The sequence below is a fragment of the Octopus bimaculoides genome, chromosome 16, assembly GCF_046866305.1.
Source record: "Octopus bimaculoides isolate indiv1 chromosome 16, ASM4686630v1, whole genome shotgun sequence".
Taxonomy (NCBI): Eukaryota; Metazoa; Mollusca; class Cephalopoda; order Octopoda; family Octopodidae; genus Octopus; species Octopus bimaculoides.
Genome location: NC_142943.1, coordinates 20416139 through 20443297, shown reverse-complemented (window position 1 = coordinate 20443297; position 27159 = coordinate 20416139). Strand labels below are relative to the sequence as shown.

At 31.1% G+C, this 27159-nt stretch overlaps 1 protein-coding gene across 24 annotated transcripts in view; it reads right to left on the bottom strand.

The window, feature by feature from the left end:
- The window catches only part of LOC106867422 (uncharacterized), a 224507-nt gene that overhangs the window by 85507 nt on the left and 111841 nt on the right, over positions 1–27159 (bottom strand). For all 24 annotated transcript variants that reach the window (XM_014912293.3, XM_014912297.3, XM_014912296.3 and 21 more), the window contains 2 exons: positions 17561–17698; positions 12262–12491 (listed from right to left, as the gene is read on the bottom strand). In XM_014912293.3, coding sequence (XP_014767779.1) covers positions 12262–12491; positions 17561–17698 — 368 coding nt within the window. The remainder of the gene's footprint in view (positions 1–12261; positions 12492–17560; positions 17699–27159) is intronic.

The following is a 27159-nucleotide window of genomic DNA, read 5'->3' as shown; positions in this document are numbered from 1 at the left end:
CATTATGTCAAAAATATTTTGAAATATCTCTGAAACCTAATCTTGCTATAAAATTTGTACTGATACATTAAAGTTTGGCAAATAGACGAGCTTTAAGAGAGAGAGAGATAAGATAAAAATCTATATAAAAGAAAATATGTTGTGTATCATTAAGCAGTCTGGTTGTTGAAAAAAAGACTGGCATAAATGTAGTTTTACAAATACACATTAATGCATAGTTCCTGTTCAGATGTACTTATTACTTCTTCAGCCAGTTGAAATAATTGTTCATATTTTAATGAAGCAGCATTACAAATATATCTCAACTGTACTAGTAATAGGATTGTGGGAGAGTTGCAGTACTGAAGTAGCTTTCTTATTTTTGATAGCATTGACATTTTCAGTACATTAATTACTAGTAAGATAATGTTATATACGCATTTATATATAATAACAGGTAAACATTTTCCTCTTTTAATAAATTCAAGTAGATTGAAGTTCAAAACCAACTATCTTTTAAATTAGTTTGACACCATCTACATAATTGTGTAATCATTTATAACACAAAATCCAATCTGATTCAAACCAGGCATTAAGATAAGAACCTTGTATCAAATCTAACTATTGCGATGATTGCTATTACGATCGCTAAGTATTGTATTGGCATCTGGCTGTTTTGTAAAAACAGGACTAGCAGTATATAAGCTTTATTCAGCTCAACTGGATATCTCTAACAGAAAATTACTGTCTCTTGACAGGAATGCCATTTCCAAGAAGCTAAGCTGGGCTGTCTTAACACTGTTAAATAAATATAGCCAATCCCCTAATCAACTTTCTAGGTGGGTCCAGAGAGATGCTAACTTGGTTGCATAAGTTGGTGGCAAATTGACATCAAACTACTTTACACACTCTACATTGGATTTTGTATTACAATGTTCTCTTTTAGTCTCTCTTTCACTTCAGAACACTTGCAGAGCAGAGAGCAGCCACTTGTCTATAGTTAAGGATTGTTAGATATGATTTCTTAGGAAAGTAATGACTGGGAAACATGGTAGTTTCACAAATAGAAGTGATAATGTAGGCTTCATTTTCAAAGATAAAGTTTTGAAAATCATGAAAGCCTAAGGTCAAAAGAAAATTCTTCTGCAGTAAAATAGAACTGTGGATTATTATTATTATCAGGAAACAAGGGAGGAAAATGGCAAAATTTATAATAAAGTGATCATCAATTTTGGTGGTGAAGCATCCAGCATATAATACTACTGTGTCATCTACTGTCAGAATGCTTCCACAGCAATTTTTGTTTAACTGTAATAGGGGTGAGTGGGGAAACAAACAAAGTATATTAAATTGAGAAAATGGGACCAGTAAAAATGAGTTATAACAATTACAAAACAACCAAAACATCTGCTGTTTATTAGCTCCTATGTTGGTACTAAGAGGAAAACTGAGCCAATTTCTTCAAGAATAAATATATTTTTCTTTATTGAGATTTTTATGTATATATGAGTGTGCGTGTGAATATATATATATATATATATATGCGTGTGTGTGTAAATATATACATATATGTGTGTGTGTGCATGTGTGTGTGCATTACAGCATTTGAAATGATATTATCCTTAATCTTGTTTATATCTCCTAAAACAGGATTCTGTCTAGTTTTTGATTGTGAGGTTTTTGTAGGTTTCATTTCTAGAGGGTTAATCTATTTGTAAATCTCATGGCTGGATAAAGTGAAAATAGGTTTTGTTTCACACTTTAGAACCAGAATTTGCTTTTACATTTCTTTCAATAACTAATGTTCAAAAATTGAAACAACTTGTAGAAGATAACTATAAAGGGATTCATCAAGTAAGAACATATTAAACTATTCATACCTTGTTAAAATACATCTCTAAAAATATTGTAGCAATACAAACTCAAAAATGTTGAAGTTAATCAATAGTTTTCATTGTTTCAAAATATACTGAGAAGAAATTTTCATTCCTTTAGTCAATTATAATGAAAATAGCGCTAACTCTTAGCATTCAGACTACTCTGGCAAATGTAATGCTTATTTATTCATACCATTTTGAATTAACATTTTTGATGCCAACTCACTTGAGATCACCCCAGATTCTATGACATAAACTTACTGTTTCAAAGTGGTCTAAACGATAATCTTTCATGAAAATTTTAAGCTAATTTGTTCCAGACCCCAGCTTAATAACGAGAAAGTTATTTTACTAAATACTTCATTATTTCAAAAATTAATTGAAACAAAGACAGCATATGTTGTTAACAGAAATATGGTAACAAAAGGGTTAATCATGCATTATCTCATAGTTCTGACATTTCAATGATGTGACAGTTTATTTTTAGGGAAGGTGAGGGAGGCTAGAGTTGGCCAGTTTGATCATAAAAACAGGTAGAATATATTTGGGTTAGATATGGTCGGTTTAGATGCCTAAGGGTTGAAACAATCCTGTTCTGAACAGGTTTTAAGTATTACATTTATTTCATTGTTAAATGAATGAAGACTAAACATAATAAATTTTGCTAGTTAAAAACCATGACAGTCTATTTAATAAATGCAGTGATAAATGATAGATGTATAAATCTCAAAGGTTCTAAGTTAAATCAAGAATATTTCTAATCGCTGACTTTTATTTCAATTTGAAGTTAGCATATCACTTCTTGGGGCAACAAATTATAACAACATTGCTCTGTACATGTATGTGTGTGTGATTTTTCCATCAGTGTTCATATACAATTCATGTAGCCCAACAAATTTGGATTATGTATATAATATATACATGTATGTATGTGTGCGTGTGTGTGTGTGTGTGTATTAAATTCATTTTACAAAACAGATTTCACATATGTCAAACCACTTGTCAATATATAGATATATTAAAAACAGAAGAAAATATCAATAAATTATAAGCTTTAGTTTTCTAATCTCCTCCATCTGTCTTAGAAACACAAGTCACAAAGCAACATTACTGTAAACAAATACAACAATCAGGTCAAACTCAGTGAACCCGCTCAAAATATGAACTGGGTATCCAAATCCTAATAATATATCTCTTATTGACAAAACATCACTAATTAGTAGAGAAGTGTGTAAATTGAGTTAGAAATGACCCCATTGCATTCTTGGTACTTATTGAACTATTCCTTGTAGGATTTAAACTCAGAGGAAAGAAGGAAGCTTTTAGGTATTCAGTTTAGCGTTTCTGTTGGTCTATAATTGTTCCAACAGTTATGAAACCCCTAAGGAATTAAAACTACCACACACTGACTAAATCCATCTTTGTGTGCCATAGCTGCATTTATTATCTGTACCTCTGAACATACACAAGACAAAATAAGTTGATGAAGCAAACACACACTGCTATATTTGCAATCAGATTTTCAGCAAAACATGAGTTCAGTGCACATAGCAGTGGTTCCCAAGGGCAGTGCTGCAGATTGGTGAGGTGAGTTCAAAAATTTGCTGAGTAGACAGACCTTTTGAAAGTTTTGGGGGATCTGTGTGAGAATGATTCATTTACATGAAATGTGTCCTTGCTAGCTGAATGATTGGGAACCACTGGTATGCCTTGTTGAACCAAATCTCACAATTGGAATATAGTCCAAGTTCACATCCATAGTCACATGCACACCACACACATACGATAAATAAACATTTAACTCAAACCCAAAAGGAAACACTCTATGTGGTCAGCTGACCTGCTAGAAATAGAAATTAAATCTTCCTCAAATATCAACCAACTGTTACAAAAAGGACATACTGTAGTATGACATACGTTGTCTGAAATAAAAATATTCATGGTCACATGTGGAATGCCATTGATCAATGATCTGTTTGATCAGGGCTGGAGTTAAAAAATCAACTGCATCATTATCATTCTTTATGACAGCCCTTCAATATTTAACCAATAATACTGTGGACATTAACATACCAAGGTTGCTTATAAACACAGTATTTGCTATAAAATATTCAGTTAATGAATATTTACATTAGATATTCAAACGTTTTTAAAATCTTCTTTACATATCATACTTTGTACCAAGTGCCCTATCCTCTTTGACAATTCAGAAACATACAATATAAGCACACCTACACACACACACACACTGTATCTACTTGTATAAAAGCCACACTATTCTATATTTGATTTTAACTGAAAAACCTGGGGCATGACTTACACATGGGACAAAGTAAAAACTATGCAGGGGAAAAAATTTTGTACCAAAACTTAACATTAAATGAGGGGTGCAACTTATACATGAGTGTGACTTATACAAGAGTGTGACTTATACATGAGTAGATACTGCATGTGTGTGTATGTGTGTGTGTGTCATTGTATGCAATCACAATTATAACTGATTTCGTTTTCAAAGTTATTTCAACATTTCAGTGACCCAAAGGTCATTCCATGTGTCTCCATGTTCTCTTTACTGTATTTACATAGTAAACATACAAAACACTGTACACATTACAATATAAGGAGTTTCATTTAGGGTGGTAGTGGCAGTATAGCTAGCAGTGTGGTAGTAAAGTTAATTCCATTTAAAGATAATTTCTAACAGTAATTAATACATACTTACATATGACTACATAAATGATTCAATGGTTAGTGATGTCAGATTAATAATTTCGTGTAAAACAGAGAAAAATGTACTTTTACTCTTAACACAAAATGACATAACCAAATACACATATGGTTTTGTGGTTTCTTTTTCTGTAGGTTTCTGTAATAAGCAGTTCAGTACATGTATAACTGAAGTAAATTTTTCTCTCTTTCTCTAATAAAACGAACAATATGTAAATCTCATGTAGCATTGTGTGTGTGAGAGTTGTCTATTCTAAGGCCTCATTAACATGCAAATTACACAAAATTTATATTTCATAAAAGAATGTCTTTTTCAGCAATAATTTAAACAACGTTTCCATAAAAATCAATGAAAGTGTATTTAAGTCACGTGATGCTGATGATGACGACGAATATTGAGTGAATAGAGAGAGAGAGAGAGAGAAGGAGAAAGAAAAAATACTTGAAATAAAAATATGGGAAAACTAAAATATTTTAAAATATTTTGTTCATCAAAATATTTATCACAGTTGTGACTAGGAGTGCAATGATGTTTCATAATTAAGAATGGAACTCCACATATTTGTCGTCAATGATACTGACAAAAGATCTTGTCATACCAGTAAGTGAGCTTCGACAAAGTTGAGTGGGTTTAAAATATGCCAGTTTTATTAATGTTGTAATTTGTTAAAGTCTAAAATTCGCTCAATAGATGTATTAGTTTTATAATGGATGAAGTTATAAATCAGTTCATGACAGAAGAGAAAAAAAAAACAAAAACAAACTCATTAGTATATTACTAATTTAAAAAGTTAATTTCCACACTAATAACGTGGAATAAAAGTACAATATTGAAAGGTGAAACGATGAGCCACTAGCTAAGCTGGAATGCATAAAATCAGGTTTAAGGTAATATTCTATTTTGAGAAATTATTTTGGCTTATATTTCAAATCTATACTGATAAAATTGATTAGCTGAATTAATTATTAACTATCAAAATCAGACAAAAGAATTAGAAAAAAGTCCATTTTTCTTGATTTGTTTTTATCAACAATTTATATACATTGTTATTGTTATTATTATTATTATTATTATTATTATCATCATCATTTCTTTTTTGTTTCTCAGTATACTACTGCAACAAATCTTATTAACAAATAGCATCATAATCTAAATGCAAAGAAATTTAATGAATAGACAAACATGAAAATTTCTTCAGAAAAGGAACTATTTTAAAATTATCAGCTACAACATAATTTATTTTATATATTAAATTCAATAGCATTCAAAAGGCTTAAATTATAATTAGATTTTGAAAAACTTAACATTTTCATATTGATGAGTTGTGACATTTTTGTATCAGATTTTCCATTAAAAGTCAGCCGCAACTATGGAACTGCATCTCTTATATGCAGTACTACTCTATAACATTGCACATTTTCAATAAAGCTGACAGACACACTGGAGAAAAACTGAGTCTTTTTTGAATAAAATAAAGGAGAAAGAAATAAGAATTCACTCCAGAATGTTCCAGCTTATTTGTCTAAATATGCATTCATTGATTGTGTATTTAAAATCTAAAATACTTGTCTTATATGGCAAATTATATTATGAAGAAAAAAGTACAAAGAATTAGAAAAATAGCAAAGTAACATATGATAAGGAAAATAATTTAAACAATGCCGAAATTTTATTAAAACCATATTATTGTGTCCAGTTAATGAGGGCATGCTAGGAGGGATGACAAGAGCCTAAATTTGAAAAAAAAAAAATGTGAAAGCTCAATGAAAATCTAAATAATTATATAAATTATTATTCTGTGCAAATACTATGAAGTATGACATATCTGCAACACTCACTGCAACACATTAATGGGAAGGAATAGGAGAGAGAAATGTAGACAAATTCTTAGAACATATCTATTCTCTGGAACATGCCATTGAATTAATAATGAAGTCTAACAATAAGGGTCATTTTCAAAAATATTGTTGTAAAACTGAATATTTTCTTGATAAACTCCTAGGAAATTCAATTGCTTTTAAAGGAATTTCCATTTTTATGTTGTCTTTCTGTTCTTAAAGGCAAAATTATGACTAAATTAGGTATCATTCTAACGAAATGTTTTAATTGATCCTTTGGGTCTAAGGCAGATAACAGAGATGGAATTAGCAACCAAATAATAATAATAATAATAATAATAATAATAATAATAATAATAAGAAGAAGAAGAAGAAGAAGAAGAAGAAGAAGAAGAAGAAGAAGAAGAAGAAGAAGAAGAAGAAGAAGAAGAAGAAGAAGAAGAAGAAGAAGAAGAAGAAGAAGAAGAAGAAGAAGAAGAAGAAGAAGAAGAAGAAGAAGAAGAAGAAGAAGAAGAAGAAGAAGAAGAAGAAGAAGAAGAAGAAGAAGAAGAAGAAGCCAGGTGCTACATTTTTTAATATTTTCCTTTCCTACAAGCTGAGGACAACTAGCTACTTCACTGACTGAAGGTCTGAGCAATAAACAACAATAATATATCATTATGCAGTGTTAATGTATTGTCAGAATGGCCTCAGAATTGTATGTGTAGTTCAGCAAAATGACACAACAGCAGATGATATTTGACCTATGACTATAGCTATGAAGAGATTTTATTAATGCTGATGCTGACATTAAAGTACTTAATGTTGTTACTTTCCATCAATTGACCACCACTGGGGCTACCAACAGTTAGTGGAAAGTGATGGCAAGTCGAGTTCTCTCACTTGATCAGATTTTTCTTAGCAATATACGCTAAGAATGAGAGACAATAAGAAAGTAAACATCAATATATACCAACCATACTGCCAGAGTTCCTCTGGATGTGACAAAAAAATAAATGAAAATAAAAATAAATAAAATGAATGGATAAATTTTGTTGCTAGTTTAAAGAAGACATTTCAAAGTGATTGTTTTCACTCTACATGAATGTGTTAGAAAGGATCAAAGCAGAACTAGTAAAAAGGTAAAATAAAGATAGAAGCCATGCAATATAGATGTAGCATTCTGAAAACAAAAGATACAGCTATATGTGATCTTTAAGAATTTCATAATCTATAAGTTAGGGAGAGAAATATATATATATATTTTTTATATATAACATAATTGGGAGAACTGAGTTTGCGTATGATTAAGAAGGGGTTGACAGGAAATTTAAATTACCATCAATGCTCTGTGCACTATTTTTACACAACTTACAAAATCTAACAGTAGGAGCAAAGAATTGTTACTTCTAACAAAAAAATTATTAAACTTTATAAAATTTTGTAAGTGGGGAAACATCTTGGTGTGAAAACATCAGAATATATATTCATACTAACCAGAAAATTTCAATAACTGCCAATACCATCTTCAAGAAATGCAAATCATTGCAAATATATTTTTGAAAGAGGAAACTAGTGTAGTGAGATAGCTACTGAAGCTAAACACTGATAGAATGGTATTTTGCTAAATTATCAGTGAGGTTTGCTAGAGAAGAGGATAATCAGTTTTCTCACTAGATTTAAAGTAATGCTTCAAGAATATTTTTAAAGCAAACCCTGTACAGAGAATTCAAAACATTTTGAAATGTTTATGATGTAAATTTGGAAAGAAATTTATGTAGAGGGTACAAATTTTCATATATAGATTTATAATCAAAAGAAGACTGAAATCTTAGTGAAAATAAGCTTCATTAGGGAATAAGTAAATGAAATATTGGGAAAATAACTAGTTCTTAAGAAGTAGAGATTAATTTAGAAGTCATATTGAAATACTGTGTAGTTTTACTTTATTTGTCATGGTCGTCATTACAAAACCATTAGGCAACATTCTTACATTACATATCTTTCAACATAATAAACATCTCCTTGGAATGCCATTTAGTATAATGACTGAGTATGACATATAGAAATAAGAAAACAACCAATGGCCTCAATGAAGGGAGAATTTCATGATTTTGCTTAATTTGCAATAATAATTGAGCATTTTAATGATACATGGACAATTATCATAAAAGCTTCTGAGATAAAAACAAAGAATTCCTAGCTAAAACTACTGTCAAGATGTTGTATTTTGTAAAACATGGATTTTACTTGATATTTTTTTTTTAAATCAAATTTGTAAAAACCAAGCTTAGGCATGCACATATTAGAAGATATTACATTTCTGAGCAAATAGTTTTCAGATTCATACTTGAAAATGAATGGTTAGTCGATAAGAATAATTAAAACATTTGTAAAGAATTTTAAAACAAAGTCTAGAATTAAGAAGACAATTTTTTGACAACTTTTATTATAAAATTGGAAGAAATGACGATATTGAATTAATGCCAAATTCTTGGCAAGAATTTCAAAGATTTGGTGAAAGGTTTTTTCTGAATGTTTTCAGAAACATTAAATAATAAAAAAATTACTGTCAAAAACCAGTCACCTATTAGAATTTATTATGATTATTGTTATTATTTTTTTTTTTATATAAGAAAAGACAGAATTAAAGATAAGCCAGTGTAGAAATATCTGCTAATAAGTTTCTCCAGATGTGAGCAATGCTCCATTTGCAGTCTGAGCTGAAGTTTTTTTATGTGTAAGAAATGGCAGCTTGCTGAATGTTGAAAGTATCTTTCTATGGATAGGAAGACCAGCTTTTTAAGATACAACCTTAATGAAACAAATGCTGTTTTCTCAATAGGTAAAGTTAGTTGAAAAAAGAAAATGTTCAGTGATGTGCTAACCATGGAAATGTAAAGATCATACTTGTCTTTCTTGCTTGTCATTTTGGAGTGATTGTGTTGTTGGTTAAATGAAATAAAGTTTCTGGAGCACCATTTTTGAGTAAGTTTGAAATTAGAATCCATGCTTCAAACAGTGGCACATAAATCCTTTCAAGATTGGCATAGAAGTTTGTGAAGTATGGCAGGAAGACAGATGTATTAGTTTTTTCAACAGAAGAATGAATAAAAGTCCTTGGTAGAGAAGAGCAGGATGTTGATAACTTATAGTGCATGGGTAGGATTTTGGAAAGAACATTGCTGATGGCTAACCATAGAGTGGTTAGACTCAAGAGTTAGCCTGCCAATTTCAGATGTTTGGCTGGATTTCATGAGAATACCTTGCTGAGATCTTGGTATTGGAGTTTATCAAAACCCTTGTTTATGTCAAGTGCAACTGCTCTGCTTTCCCCATGATGCTTCGTGGTCGAGGGCCATTGGAGGTGATATACAACAGTAGGTCACCGGTTGACCTGTTTGAACGAAAGGCATACTGTTGGTCACTGAGAAGCAAGATTGTTTTCTAGATGAATTAGGAGCTTATTATTACCCCATAATCATTTGGATTTGTAAAATAAGTGTTAAAAGATGGTAATTTGTAAGAGAATATGTATTTTGGCATGGAATTTTTCCCATGTAACATGGAAGATTGTTAGAATAGCTTGGTGAGTGTTGAGAACTTCAGAACAGTTTGTTAATTTACATAAAATGTCTTCAACATGCAATATAGAAATATGATGTTACAGTAGAGTTTGACAGTGTTAGCAAGTTTGGAAGGAAGTTAAATTGAAATGATCATTTTAGTAGAATGCGTAGATAAGAATGTTCCATGAGAGAGACATAGGAAAGAGAGAATGTAATCCACTTTCATTGTACTTGTGTACAATGTTAATAAAATGAATTGAATGTAAATTTTGGCAAGAAGCCTGAAGATAATCAACTACTTGGAAAAGTAAAAAGTTTCTTATTTTTTTCCTTTTGTATTTTCTTTTGACTTCTTGCTCCAGTTTACCACACCCTTTTGCAGTGGGAATGATAACACTTTAATAGTAACAATGTTAATGAAATGATGATGACAACTGCGTTTTTAACTCCTTTAAAAGGGTGCTGGATGCGTATTTTGACAAAAGCAGTATTGCAAGGTGTGGGGGTCTATTTTAGATTTTGAAGAAATGGCTTTTTTAGGCATTTTGAAATGCACAAACCTCAGGGAACAAGTGTAGTGACACAGATCTTGGTCAAGAGTTCTTGTGTAGGTTGTAATGGGGCATGTTCTGGAGATTGACTTTAATGATAAGTGAAACAGAAAAGATAAGTCCTCTAAATAGCAGGTGGACAAATCACAAAAAGTAAGAATCTTATGTTGGCAGTTATATGAATAAATGACATGAAATTCCAGCAGAATAATGTAAGGATTATAATAACATCTCTCCACCAAAAACAGTTTGATATCAGACAGAACAAAAGACACTTTAAAATTTGAAATTATCACACAAGCTGCCATTTACTTGGATAATATCAAGACGTTTTAGTCATTTAATAGGTGTGTTTACATGCATTGACAATTGATCAGTCATAAAACCATATTACTAAACCAATATAAGGGAACTGATCAGCCATAAAACCTTGTTATTGAACCAATGATTTGGGCAGTGGATCCCTGACATTTACAATGAAGCCTCTAAAAGGTTTTATTAAGATCTGCTCTGATAGGTCAGTGAAATTTCTTGAAAGACATGACATTAAAGATCCTCGGTTGTACTTCTTAAACTGTGTTTCCATAGCAGTAGATAAGGTCTTTCATCACAAGGAGCCAATGAAATTTTTTAAAGACAAAAATTATTAATTAGAATTTTGCTACCCAAGAAAGAGCATAATTCTTTTTAAGATATGTATTATTATTAAGTTACATTGTAACTAATTGGGTTTTTTTAAAAAAGACAGCGTTAAAAATGAAAGCTAATGAAACTGAATTATCAAACATATTTTATAATCATAACTTCAAAGGCAACAATTAAAATAACTGCAATTTACAAATTGTAAATGTGTTATGTTGAATGGATGAAGAGGATTTAATTCATTTGAAAATATTTGGAAGACTTTAAACAATTTTACCTTTTACTTTGCAAAATACAATTGATAATTATATTCCTTCAGGAAATTAAGTTCAAAACGAAATATAAAAGAGATTTAGGAAATTTCCTAACTTTAAAACATTATTTCAAGTCAATGAACTTTTATGTTTCTGTGAATTAACACAAAACCTTAAGAACTGAGTTTTTTTTTTTGCCTTTTTACAACTGAAGCCAGTATCATTGGGTTTGATGAGAATGGCATGGTTTAGTCAAATTTCCAAATAGTTTTCAGGGTTCTACCTCGGAAGCAGTAAACTGGGTCAAAATAGTACAAAGTAATACAAGCAAGGATATTAAAATAATTTTCGATTCGTCTTCACTACCATAATTTCTAATGCAGAATAGAGTTCAACTTTTCATCCATTCTAATGTTTTAGTAATCTTGGAATATTTCAGTAATATTTTTTATTCCTTTGATTACTTCGAACATTAACAAAAAAATATTTTAAAATTTCAAAAGTTAAACATTTATGATAAGATGCTAATGTTATGATTCAGAGATTAAAACCATGAATACTTGTTAGTTTCAGTAGGGTGCAGAAATACGGCCCACATATTGACTTTGAATAAAATCATTTCTACATTAACTCAACTACAAAAAATCTTGAATTTAATTTATTAATTTCTCTAAATATCATTAACACAAGATAAATGATATGTTTGTTAAGAATTACCACTGTAAATAGAGACCACCACCACCACTGCCACTACCACCACTACCACCAATAACGGTGAGAATGGAAGAATAACGATTAAACATTAACAAGAATACAAAAGATGTTAACAAATGGAGAAGCCTACCTCTACTTTGATGTCGGCTTGGGGTGAAGCACCTGATGAGCTACCTGTGTTAGCAGGACTGATGTTACGAGGAGGCGGATGTGTGGCAGGGTTCCATGTAGGAGCATTCACAATGGGAGGTGTGGAATGCAATGTAGGATAAGTATTAACAGCAGTTTGATCCCTCACGGTGGCACTGATGCTTCCAGGAGCTGGACTTGATGAACCAACAACTGGACCTTGGAATGCAGCTGAAAATATAAATGTTTGTTTTAGGACCTACATTTGGCAATCATAGAAAACTACAATGCAAGGAAGACTGGTTATAGAAATTCAGAATATCGACAAACAAAATCTTGATAAGTTAATGCAAAAAACTCTGTTGCTTTTTATGTATTAGTGGAACATCTCTGCAATTCCTCGACAGAGTTCAAATCAAATATAGAAGTAACAGTTGGACAGTATCAGTCACAAGATTATCTCTAGTTATGGCTGGCTACTTTTTCTGATAAGCTTTTCTTTTACTTTACTTTTGAATTTTTGGCTGTTAATTTGACTTGTGTTTACAGTAGAAATTTTTACAATTGCATACTCTATATTAAACCAAACCAATTTATAATGGTAAAATGATTAACTGTTACCTACAAAGAGCTAACCAAATGTTTTGAAAACAGACTTGTGGCAACTGTAAGTGAATGGTGGAGGAGGATGTCCAATGAGTTGTTTAGGTTATTGGTAACATCAAAATTGATGCCACTAAAGCAAATCAATAAAATTAAAATGGGCATGAAAATGTCTGAATGAAGTTGCCCCAAGAGACTCCATCCTAAAGAGACTAGAATGGACTTTTGCCAATTCTTGTCAATAAAAAGATACAAAGTTATAAAGCAATTTATTGGCTAACTTAAACTTCCATCCAGAAGTAAATTCTATAAGAAAGAATTGTCAGCAATTCTGTCAGTTCTTTAACAATGTTTTGGAAGAAAGTTTATTGAACCTTATCTTTGGTTGAAATAGAAATAAGTAGGTAATGGATTGAAAAGTGACTTTTCATATGTTCACTCCAGACGCAATCAATATTTTGGCAAGCTTTAAGGTTGTTAAATCTCAAAAATCTGACTGATACTACAGATAAGATGTAAGATATCATTGTTACTAAACACTACAGGAATGGTTTCAAATCAGTTATTTTGAATAGAAACTCATTATTGTATAAACAAATTTGTTACTCAATCTCAGGGAATAAAATGGAATAATAATCTTGTAGCACATTTATTTAGCGGAAATGATGATATATAAAGATACCTTATCTTCCTTTTTATGATTATCTTGTGAAGCAGCTTGAACTGGACAAATATATTCAAATGACACCATTCTATCAATCTAAATTGCCATAATTCACTCTAAATTACTTTATTTTATTTTGTGTTAGTAGCACTTAACTAATATACTAAGATATCCAGCACTGATGAACTAGCTTCACTATATCTTAAGACAAACTGGGCTTCATTAATTTAGTTGAACAATCTAACATTTATATAGGTGTTGCGTTTTTCTAACAACTATCATTCCGCAGCTTTTTTCTTAAATTTTGAGACATGGTCTTGTATAAAGAATCAATCTATCTGTCTATCTATCTATCAATTGCTCTCTCTCTCTCACCACACAGATCTATGATTGGTTTTGTATAGTTTTCTTCAACCAAATTCACTTGCAAGGCAATTGCTGGCCTGGGGCTACAGAAAATACTTACCCAAGGTGCCATGCAGCGGGAATAAACTCAAAACTGCATGGCTGCAACTCAAATTTTTATATGCTTGTCCACAAAACAAGTAGCAGACTTAGTCAATACTATAGAGTTTACTAACTCATTATAAATATATTTAGGGTATCTAGCTCTAAACAAACCTGATATACATTAATTGAACCAATTCAATCCCTACAGGTATGACAAAACATTAAATACGATAATAACAGAGTTACTGTCTTTAACCATCAGATAGAATTTTAGTGTATAACAAATTATTTAAGAATGTAACATAAAAAAAAATTGATGTACATTTAATGCAACTGTTCAAACTTGAAACATAATTTGGTTACAATAAAGGCATAGAAACTTTAAAATTTCCTAATGTTGAAATTAAATTGCAACGGATACTTCTGTGTTGAACATCAAAATAATAAGAATTGAATATTAAAGTACCAAAGAATTCTATTTCATAGATATAATCTATAGAATAATGGTTTTGAAATATTCCTACTTATATCTGTATGATTACGCAAAATTTTAAGGTGAAATTAATAATCTTCAATTTTTAATTGAGACTCCATACCATTCCTTACTTGGTTTTAAACACCTCAATATGTGAATTAGAAACCACTTCTAATGCAAGTTTCTGTAATATTCATTGTTAAAAACCTAACACTTAACATTGTTTTTTTAGCTGATTGCTTCCAAAAAATATTGTCAGATTGGAGCTTGAACTGCAAAACTGCAGAGGCTAGACGATGGCTAAATCAGTGGAATATGGTGAGTAAATATATAAGGGGGAAAAAAAACCCAGAAAAAGCTTCCACTTTGAGCAGGTGTTAATACAGAAGATTGTTATATTTCACAAAACCTGAGATTGATGATGATAGATATTGTATTTGTGTTATATGCAGAGAAAACAAGGAGAAACTTCTGGATCAGAAATATTTAATTGGGAAAACAAAAATGCAGCAAGAATGGAAGGTGATAATAGCTTGTTATCTCAAATACAGAGGAGCTGCTTAGAAAATACAAACAATAAAAACATGAAAATGCACGTGATTATATATATATATATATATCTATATATATATATATACACACACACACACACACACACACACACACACACACACACAAGCAGGTATGGTTGCATGGTATATGAAGATATGACTGCATAGTAAAGAGACTCCTTTCTCAGTCACATGGGGATATATCAGAAGAAACTTACCTATGGTGCCACTGTGTGACGTCATGGGCAAGCTACTGATATTATAACCCCAAGCTGACTAAAGCTTCATCAGAGGATTCAGTAGATGGAAACTGAAAGAAGCCTGTCGCTTTTTCTCTGTACGTACAAACTCCCACCACACATACAAACATATTTTCTAAGTATGGACATATGTGTGCAGGTGCGTCTGTAGGTGTTACAGGCTAATAATGCTTTCTGTTATATGTATTAAAATTAGAAAACATTTAATATTAATAACTTAAGGAAAAAGAATGTTTGCCAGCAAAGTAACAGTTTTACTTGTATTTATTATGGAATTCTATTGTTTTGAGATTAAACTGCTTGTCATCTCTTAATACACAATTAAATGAATAACAGTAGTAAAACTATGGAGCATTTAAATCAATTGAGGTTCTTGCTGAAGTAAAAGACAGAGAAAACTGCTTTTCTTCAAGAAAGTTATCAAACCTGAACTACTACTACTACTACTACTACTACTACTACTACTGCTGCTGCTGCCACACACACACCTACTTTTCTAAGGTCAGCAGGGCTACCATCTATACCATCATAACTGTGAGTATGACTCTTCTGTGGAAGTCTAATCTGAGTCTTCTTTTGTTGCTATGACTTTAAACTCTACCAATTCATGATTCCAATTTCCATCAACATACTCCATCTTATATAAAAATTCCACAGCCATGTCTTTTGTATACTTCATTTGTAAATTAAAAATCTCCACGTTTTTAAGATCCAATTACATTTGTTTAAGCAATTATAAATTGTCTCATCTGCAGACAGGGACTAAAATATATATATTATTTATTTAACGGTCACAATACGTGTATTAAAGCGCTACTAATAGTTTCATACATTGAGAAAACTCAAACATATTCTTCAGGTGCAAACCACATATCATAACGAACAATGAAACTATTAGTAGCACTTTAATACCCGTATTGTGACTGTTAAATAAATGATATTTATCTATCACCAGATGGAGTACTTTTTTTGCTGAATTTTCTATCACAGCTCAGTACATTATATATACTATTTAAAACATTTTCATTAAGCTCCGTGCATCTCTGAAAGGATGAAAGGCAAAGTCAACCTTGGCGGAATTTGAACTTAGAATGTAAAGACAGATGAAATACCACTTAGCATTTCGCCTTGCATGCTAATGATTCTGCCAGCTCACCACTCTATGAACAGATGAAAATATTGAGAGATACTTTGGCCCTTTATAGAATTTGAAATAATGTGTGTCGTACTATAGATATAAAATTCTGTATAAACCATGTGTGTGATTGTATTTCATTTATACCTCAAACACCCTTGAGAAAATTATAAATATCATAATTCCTGTCTGCTCTCCAGTGCCTCTAAGTCAAGAAGGCAGATCACAAATTGATAAAACATCAAAATATTGACTCTATTTATTGCTCTAGAAAGTGGGTTAAATGAATTTTTATCTTTATAAATACATAACTACAGATATAATATATGCAGAAACTGGAAATACAAAATATCAAACTAAAGTGTGGGGTACCATGGATGGGGGTACTTGAAGAACAAAGGCAACTATGGATTAGAACAGAGATTCTGCAGGATTTTAAGAGAGAGATATTTCAGTACAATCTAATGGAAATGATGATGGTAAAACGTTACTATTGTATTTATATTTCTTTGGGGCTGTAGGCTCCAAAGCTATCATGAAGCAGAAAAAGTAGAGGAATGGAAGGCAGCACTGAGATATATATGAAGCCACAAGTAGAGATTTTAACAATATAAACTATTTTGTATCCTTGTGTATGTGTTTACTCAGCTGCAAGCCAAACTGAAGAAAATAACTGAATGAAAAGTTGTTGATATATTTTTTTAATATTTTGAGTTTCTGCTTGGAAGAGTGTTTTGTAAAATGAGAGTTCAAAAAGGAATAATAAGACGAGTATAGGGTTGATCTATACAGAGCAAGGATCAATATGATTCAGTTGATAAAACCAGCATGAAACATGTTTGCAAAGATTTATATATAAATGTTGATAATATTTAACAAGGTTTTAGAATTTTTTCATAAAGATGTTCAATCTGCTTGTGTATAGAGAGACCTTTATGAAATACATGTAGGTACATGTTTATTATAAATAAGGAATATGCCTTATATCTCCCATGTAGTATCTCTGATAGTGTTTCAGTATCTGATAAAAAATCTAGTTTTCAACTGTTATTTTCATCTTGTTTCTATTAAAACAAATAAAAGAGCTAAAGTTCCGGGGGAGGAATGATATTAAATGGATTACCAAGTAAATACTCTACAAGAATAAAGCAAATATTCCTACCTGGATTTGCTACCCACTCTTGGAGTGCTTTTTGTAAACGTCTAACATGCAGAGGTTTACTTGCCATGCCTACCAGAGCCATAATCTCAAGAAATTCTTCCTCTCCAGCTTCACACAATTGTTGAACATCATCTCCTCCTGAAAATAGAGAGAAAGCTTCTTATCATTTTTAAGAGACAAAAATTGATTGTTATAGAAAAAAAAAATATGGTGAGATAATTTTGTTTGTTTTACAACACAATGTAAAATAATAGAAAGCAATCAAATGATAAAAAAAAAGGCAAAACAATCAAAAGATTATAAGATTCAATCTGAATAGAATATTGGGAGATCAATAAACATTCTGAATTATTTATTGAAACTTTTTCCTAACTGGTAAATTCACATTGCTTTTGCAAGGTTTTCCCTTTGTTTTTAATTTTTTTTCTTCTAATTTTTAGATATTCACACAGCTTTCTTGTTTGTACATTATACAAGTGAGAAAAAGTAAATATAAATAAAAATTATATATAAAAAATTCAAAAATAGTAAGAGAAAATATTTAATAATATCAATTCTAATTGTATGATATAACTTCTTTTTCTAAAGAGACAAAAGGAAGAAGTACAGTTATTGATATTAGACATTTAACACTTTTATTATTTAAATATTGACTCTAGAATAATTCACAGTATTTATAAAATCTTTTGTACTGTCAAAACTGTTTGAATTTTTAATGTAAAGTTACTTCACTACAACACTAGTAGCTTTTTATTCAAGTCAAAACATGAATAGTTTAAAAACAAGACAAAAACAAAGTAAAAGTTCTGTTCTAAAAGAAAACTATTGCAACAAAACTTGCTATCAATATTAGTAATAAAATGAAACAGAAGCAAATAAGCACCTGATATGAAATGTAAATTAATAAAAACTAAACCTATACCTAAGCCTTTATATCTTTTGCAAGACAACATTTGAAAACATTAAAGAAAAATCAAACTTATATGTTATCAAACTAAAACGTGTATTGAACTCTACATCTAAAGAACATGCACTTTCAGTAGTTTTATGTTATTTTTCTGCTGACAATTCTTTTTCATTTTCTTTCAAAGTGTGGATATCTTCATTCTATTTCTAAAACAACACAAAAGATTTCAATGATAGAGAAAATATGCTTTTTAAATACTTCAATAGAATTATTATTTCATAGAAGCATGAAATGCAGAGTGGAAGCTGTGTTTTCTTTTTTTACTTTTTCCTTTTTTTTTTATTTATTTAAAAAGTGAATTTTAATTCAAGCTATTTGCCTTCAGGTTAGTGAAGTCTAAAGAGGAGTCTCACCAAACCAACAGATAATGAGCAGTTAAAAATATTCCATACTTGGCGAACCAATATTTGAAAAGAATATAAAATGTATAAAATGACAGTTATAAAAATGGAATTAAAGAAAAAGTATTAAATTAACAACAAAAAAATAAAAGTAAATCCCCTCACTATATATTTTTTCTTCTCTGTGTTTTGCTCTTATCAAATATTTTGTATTGAAAGTTTTTATTTTATTTAAGCAGTTTGAAAAGAATATTCTTTTAGCTTGTAAAAAAAAAAAGTCTTATTTAGGAAAGATTTATGCTGTATTTTATAGCACATCCAGGTTCAGTTGAAGTACATGTACATTAAATAGAGGAAAATATAGAGAACTGAAATTAAAGAGATTAAATCACAAGAAAATATTATAGGTGGAATATCAGTGTAAGAACCAACTGCATGATGGACAAAAAAACATAAACAATAATGCCAAACAAAAATATGCTAAACTAAAATATAAAAAAAAATGAAAAAAAGATACTATTAGAGAATTAGACTTGAACTTCATCTATGAAATTTTGCTTTTGGAAAGTAACATCGAGAATACTGTCAAGAATAATGGAAATAGAATTATATGTTTAGGCTTCATTTTATTTTTTGAAGTTTAGAATACTTAAAAAAAAAAACCTTAATGAACTAAAGACTTTAAAGAGAACTTCCAAACCAACACTTACTGTACCCAAGATAATACATTGAAAAATAGATAGAAATCTTCAAAAATGAGCCATTTCTTTCTTTTTTTTTCTTCTTTACCCCCCCCCCCCCCTTTGTATGCACTCAAGATGCCATGAGGCAACTTCAGATTTTTCTATTGCTACGAAGAAGTAAAATGTTCTTGAAGAAATCTTGAAATGAAACCTTCAACATATCAGTAGTAGTAGTAGTAGTAATAGTAGTAGTAGTAGTAGTAGTTTTCATATTGCAACCACAACATGAATATTTACATTGTTATCTACATAAACTAAGCCAACCAGTCTATGTAATAACAAACACTCAACTTAGAAATACAGAAAGATAATGCAATAATTACACTGCACTGCACAATTAAGATAAGGAAATGTTGTTGTTGTTTCACATTGTCCTTTCCATCCATAAGCCCAACTGTGAAGGATGAGTGAAAGCCATTTTTATCAGTCGAGTAAACTGAGATGAGTAAGGTTATGTACCTTGCCTTAGGGAGACACCACAAAGTCAGTTGTAAATTCAGGACTCCAGATCAGCCATATGCAGTCACACAGCTACTGCAAATCTTCAAAATATTGAATGTTACTAATATATGAATAATCACTAGAATTAGTAAGAGACTATTAGGGGGAAAAAACAACAAAAGAGATATATGCCTGTTACTGCTACATCTCAGAACACGTAATCATAGACTTCTCTTGCTTGTTGTTTCTTGTTAGAAATACCGTTGGTTAATATTAAAAAAACTCTTACATAGTCTATGATTTCCCTCTTTGAAAGTGTATGTGTCTCAATGCAAAATTTCAGCTACCTGTGTGTAAAACTATGTCTTTTAAAATTTTAACTTGTTTGCCAATACATACATATATATAGATTTTTCTCATTTTACTCTCAGTCTCTCTCTCTCTCTCTCTCTCTCTCTCTCTCCACATATATATATATATATATATATATATATATATATATATATATATATATATAGCTGCCTAACGATAACTGGCTATATGCAATTTTTCGTTTGAACAGACACAAGTATAATAGAATAAAAATATAAACAGGCAAACAACTGGTACCAAGCTAGATTATGACATTTATATATTTAAACATGAGGTCTGAGTTATTACAAGAGTATAGATAGATCATAAGGAAAAAGGAAGAATGTGCAGATAGTCTCTTACCAACTGCTTAGATGTTACGAATATATAACAATTGACTTTTTCAACTATTGGTTTGCTAGAATAGCAAAATTCCATTTATTCTGAATCTCTTATAATCTAATCCCACGGGGCAGTTTCCTTCACCCTCTCACATTCACATTATTCTGTCAAATGTAATGCTTATTTATTCACATTGTTTAGAATTTATCCTGCATCATCTCATAGCTTTGAAATCTCAATGATGTGATTGTTTATTTCTAGAATGGCATTGTAGAGTAGGTAAGAGAGACTGGATTTGGCCAATTTGAACTTAAAACAGGTAGAATATTTGAACCAGATATAGCTGGTTTAAATGCTAAAGGGTTAATGATAGCTATTTTGAATTAGAACCAAATTTTGTTAGGTCTCCCCTTTATTCTGAGATTACAAATCAAATATCATCTCTAAGTACATTACTTATCCAATTTCCATAAAATTTAAGACTCTTCTCAATTTTCTCTCCATTTATTTCAGCTATGTCCCCTATTTAGTAACAGTTTAAAGTTTAATGGAAAAGTTGGTAAAACTGTTAAGAATTTCTATACCACATAAAACATATTATGATGCATTAGAATAGACATATTTAAAAATTCTTCCATTAAATTTTATCAGAATCAACACTAAAAGTTTGGAAGTTTAGAAACAATAGAATTCACCACATAATGCTAGTTATAAAATTATATTTAAGTTCTTTAATTATATTACAGAAAAAGAAATTATCACTCATAAATATAATGGATTAATATTCATTCATTACAAACATTGAGACTCTATTAGATTATTCTCCTAAAATCAACTAAATTATACATGAGACTTTCTAATGAAAAATACAATTTTCAACTTTTATCTGAAACATAAATAAATAAAAACAAAAAATATCTAAGTGCTGAATAAACTATAAGATATTCATATAAATTGTAATTTCCAAGATATATTTCAAATTACTAGTTTCACTACAAAGTAAAATTTGGTTCTTGTTATCGTTTACAAACAATGATCTCCACAGGCTATAGGACATTGTGCAAAGATAACTTCACTAAGAAAGGAGCACAAGCCACCTTTATCATGATACTGGACTGCCTGTTGCTAAATGGTCTTTTTAACTAGTCTATTATACATAATACTAATCCCCCATCACCACCACCACCACCACCATCATTGTCTAATGTCCACTTTCCATGCTGGTATGGGTGGATGGTTTCACTCAAGACTGGCAAGCCAGGATGCTGCACCAGGCTCCAACCTGATCTGGCAAGGTTTCTACAGCTGGATGCCCTTCATAACGCTAACCACTCCGAGAGTGCTGAGGTGCTTTTTTATGTGCCACCGGCATGGGGGTCAGTCAGGCAGCACTGGCATCGACCATGCTTGGATGGTGCTTTTACGTGCCACCGGCACAGGCATCGGCCATGCTCAAATGTTGCTTTTTACGTGCCATTGGCATGGATGCCAGTTAGGCAGCAGTGACACTGGCCATGACAATGATTTTACTTGACTCAACAGGTCTTCTCAAGCACATCTAGTGTGTTAGGGCTAAACCCTGAGACCCCAAATACCAACATTAGTTAGTATTTGGGGTCTCAGGGTTTAGACACAATACACTAGATTCTCAACATCCAGTACCCATGCAGCAACAAGTGGTGATTTAACTCACTGTAGCAAACAGTACTGTTGATATTGTCTTTTATATTTTACTTGTTTCAGTCATTAGACTATGGCCATGCTGGAGCACCACCTTGAAAAATTTTTAGTTGAATGAATCAACTCCAGTGCTTAGTTTTTTCTTTGTTTTAAAGCCCGGTACTTATTCTATTGAGTTCTTTTGCTGAGCAGCTAAGTTACGGGGATTAGGAAGAATTTAACTTAGTGGCAGAAACTGCAGCAGAACAATGTCTTATCCAGTGGGGATATCTGTAGTTTGTTTTATGCAGCAGAACCTGGAGATATACACTGGAATCTTGTTTTGGAAATGAATTAGGTTAGGAGTATCAGCTGTTTCCTGATCTACGAAAACTTCCTTTACAGTTCATTATATTAGTCAGATTTTTGACAGTACTCAACTCTAGCCACAACTATGTTCATAGTGTATCTCAAAATAAAACAACTATCCACAATCACATTAATTATCATCAACTCAGCTATTATTGTTGCCAAAGTATCCAAAATAACAGCTAAGAACCCTTTCTTTAGCTTCTAAACATTATTTATACTTCACCTTAGTTGCAAAGTAAATTCCACTGCCTTGGGTGTCAGGTTTAGTCAGTAATCATATAATTGATCAATTAGCTAATTGTTTGGGTAGGTGAACGCTAATTGGAAAACTGGCTTCATGACTATATAACTTTTGATATGGAATAGCAATGTAAAGATAGGTTTGAGATAAAATTCTATAAAGCACACTCACACTCATGCACATTCTAGCTCAGTGGTTCTCACCCACTCATTTCTATCTATGGATCCCTTTGATTACTATTTCATCCTAGAGAACCCCCATAACCATTTGATGTTTAAAAACTAGTTTTATAGGTGCTTTTTTCAAAATTCCTATTTTGTTTTTCACACATTAACTTGTGTGGGTTGAATTATGTAAAACATTAGAGAAAGAAACCTAGCTGTTTCTTGTAATAAATACATTTAAATCAAATTTTTTCATGGGACCTTAACATACTGTTGTGGACACAGTTCTGCTTGCATGGACCCACCCAAATTTTATATGGACCTTCAGGGGTCAAATGAACCTCAATTAAGAACCACTGCTCTTGTATTTGAAATGTGAAATCACAAACTTGCAATACTAACAGAAAAGGGTCAAAATTTTCAAATGAGTAACAATAAAAAATCTGAGTTATTTGAGAAAAGTAAAACAAAATCTTGTTTTTAATACAACATTAACAGGAAACACAATTTCCTGATTCACACTGATTATAATTTAATAGCACAATTAATTAATACAATTTTTACTTCGCGCAAACATATCAAAAATTATCAGTTAAACATTATAACAGCTCTGAACATTCTCTCCTCACTGATGAAATCAATAACAAAAGGCTTAAGTTACTTCATTCTATCAGTGCACTTGCTAACTCTTAACTGACATAAGGACAAATTTTCAGAGAAAGAGGAATTATTAAAGCATCAGATTGCCTTGTAGTATTTGTTCCAGCCCTCTGTGCTCTGAGTTCAAATACTGCTGAGGTCAACCTTGCCTTTCATCCTTCCTGAAGTTGTTGAATTTTTTTTATGGCTGTTTGTGTTTTTCTAGAAGAAATCAGTTTTGGTCAGAGCTGTGCTTGGTCTAAAACAGTCCAAAACATATTATATGTCACAATGATGCTCCTATGAATCTATCAGGAGATGAAAGTTCTAGGCAAAGCAATGTATCACTTGTAATTTTCTTCTTTTTGAATAGATAACAAGCTCAGGATTTAAACTCTGTAATCAAATAGACTCAAGTCTTTGTAGGTAACTTAGTACAATTGTGCAAACAACCTTAACCTTCTTGATTAAATAATAATTTCTCACAAAGGTAGACGATTACAAATTTATTAAGTAGCATGGCATGATTAATTGACCCTGAGGGAACAAAGCAAACCACAGTTGCGATTAAACGCAAAGTAGAAGAATATAATAAATAATTCAAGAAATCTAATAAACTAAATATCATCAATGCTCTAATGTAGCTGTCATTCTGTCACCCTTCAATGTAGCAGTAGTAGTAGTAATAGTAGTGGTGGTGGTGGTGGTGGTGGTGGTAAGTACTAGAAGCTGTTGTTGTTTCTACCATAGGTGCAACAAGAGTTTAGTCGATTATATTAACCCCCTTCCCCATATTTAACTTATACTTTATTTTGACAATGATAATAATGAAAATGATGATAATAATAATAATAATACAAGGAAAAAAAAACCCAACTAAAAACAAAATTCCAGAGTTGAACACATCTCAAAAATAAATTTGAACTGATAAAGAAATAGTCAAAGAAATTTCTTTTGCAGTAAAATTGAATACAAATCGTTGTGTCAATTGGGTAAAAAGTTCTCTTAAAGATTGAATGGCTGCTCAAAAATTAGCTCTACCACTGTATTAACAAGCTATACACTACAACAACAACAACAACAAAAGCCTTCTTTGCTACAGGAAGCCATATCTATAGGCATGCAGGGAGGATAAGTATTGCTAGGTTTAGTTCAGTAAGATTCTGTAGAGAAAACACCAAAATTATTGTAAATCTTATTAAAGATCAGCTTATGATATGGTTTCAGTTATGTAAGTGAATATCAGAAATTAAATATTAAGAATAAAAAATAAATAAAACTAATAACAGTGAGTGGCAGAGTTGATTTGATGGGCCAACTATATGATGTAGAATTAATCTCATTTTGTAAACAACAAACAAAAACACTGTGTCTAAAGCAATTTTACAGAAATAAGGAACCCTAGCAATTTTTTGAATAAACCTTTTTTTCCCTTTTATTTTAAGGTAAAATTGAACTCCAGGATTAGAAAATGCAAAGGGACAAGGGAATTGAATTAGAAACTATCTCCTACAGGCAACAGTCAAAAAGGAACAACAGATACGGATAGTGCCAATGAAAATATCGGTTATTTAAAATATCAGCTTAAATGAGAATTAAAATTCTTTTACATATTACTAAGTGACATATTGCAATTCCTGTGAAACTAGCAGCACAAATCAACGAGCATAAATGTTGAAATGTGATTAATTTGTTGAGTAAATAGTTATAAAACAGAATCAAGTAAAACAAAAATGGGAAAAAAAAAAGTAGCAGTTACTTCAATTTTTCCCAGAATAGCGATATAATTAGTAGCATATAAAATAGCTGGAGAATTACTGGCTTTAAATTTTGAGAAGGGAGAAGCTAATTGCAGTTCAGCTACTGTATATATTTTTACCAAACATTGTTTTTAGAGGTTATGTTCTGTGCTATGTAAATAAAATAAAATAGAAAAAATCTAGCAAATATGTAAAGAATGAAAGAAATATATTCACAGAAAAGACATCTCAAAGATTCAAAGACATCTTTGTAAATTACTATAATTATTATTTTTTAAAGAATATTTATTTCATTTTATGTATGTGAAATGCATTGACAATAGCTATTGTGTACATGTATTTTTTAATAAGTATTTGAGCAAAATGCTTTATTTAACTTGCTCCACACCCAGGTGAATCAACACTGAGTGCAGTCAAATATGTGCATGCATATGTATGTACATACATGTGTATGTATATCATGCAAAATTACACAAAAATGTATTCTGCTACCCACCATATTCATCATAGAAGACTTTTATATCCGTCATGGAGAAATAGGCTGTTATATACTTTTATATACACATGCTAAAGAAAACCTTGCAAGTACAAATTTATCCAACAATGTAGGAATGACAAATGTAATATACAGAAGAGGAAATAGTAACAGCAGTAATGAATCTACAAGAGAATTTCACTTTGAAGATCAAAAACTGAAGTCTCATCTATCAGAACTTGCAATTAGCTAACTGAAAAGATGAAACTTCATCAGAATGAAGAGGAGTATATAGTTACACACATATAAGTATACATAAGCATATACATATGTAGACATAAATATCATTATCAACATCATTTCACATCCAGTTTTATCACAATTATTATTATTTTATTTTTTGGTGCTTGCATGGATTGGCTGGGTTTTCTTCAGCAGAGTGTCTTGTCATTTGTTGCACTCCTTTCTAGTATCTTCTCACGAGGTTCAACTTCCCAAGATCACAGCTTCTTCTCATATTTTCCTTGGTCTTCTTTTTTCACCTGGAGATTCTTTGCACACAGACAGCTTGACATTTCTTAACCCAGTTGCCATCCACATGCATCACATGTCCATACAAGTGCAGTCTCCTCTGTTGTACACTATATCTATTTACTCTATATGCAGTTTTTCTTTCATCAAATTCCTCATCATTTATACACACACACACACACTTACACAACTAGCGAGGAATGCTTGTCACATTTCTTTCAACCTTCAAAGCACACTTCTCACTTTGTACACAAACATCATATAAACAGCCCATCAATGGGTAAGTAAAGCTTTTGCTGTCAGCAGGAGCAGTGCATCTGTGAACTTTTACTAACAAGTCTCTACTTTGGTTACTATATACTTCCAGATTACACCCTACTTCCTCTGCTAATTAAGTCATCTAATTAGTGGAAGTTTTAACTAATTCTAAGTAGTCCTATGAGCATTTAATCTAAGCATGCTAATCACTCCTGCACAACTACTATATATGGAATTCTTTTCTGTTTGCATGCCTGCAATTCCAGTGCATCCCTTGTACACAGTTATATGTGTGTATATGTGTGCGTGTGAGTG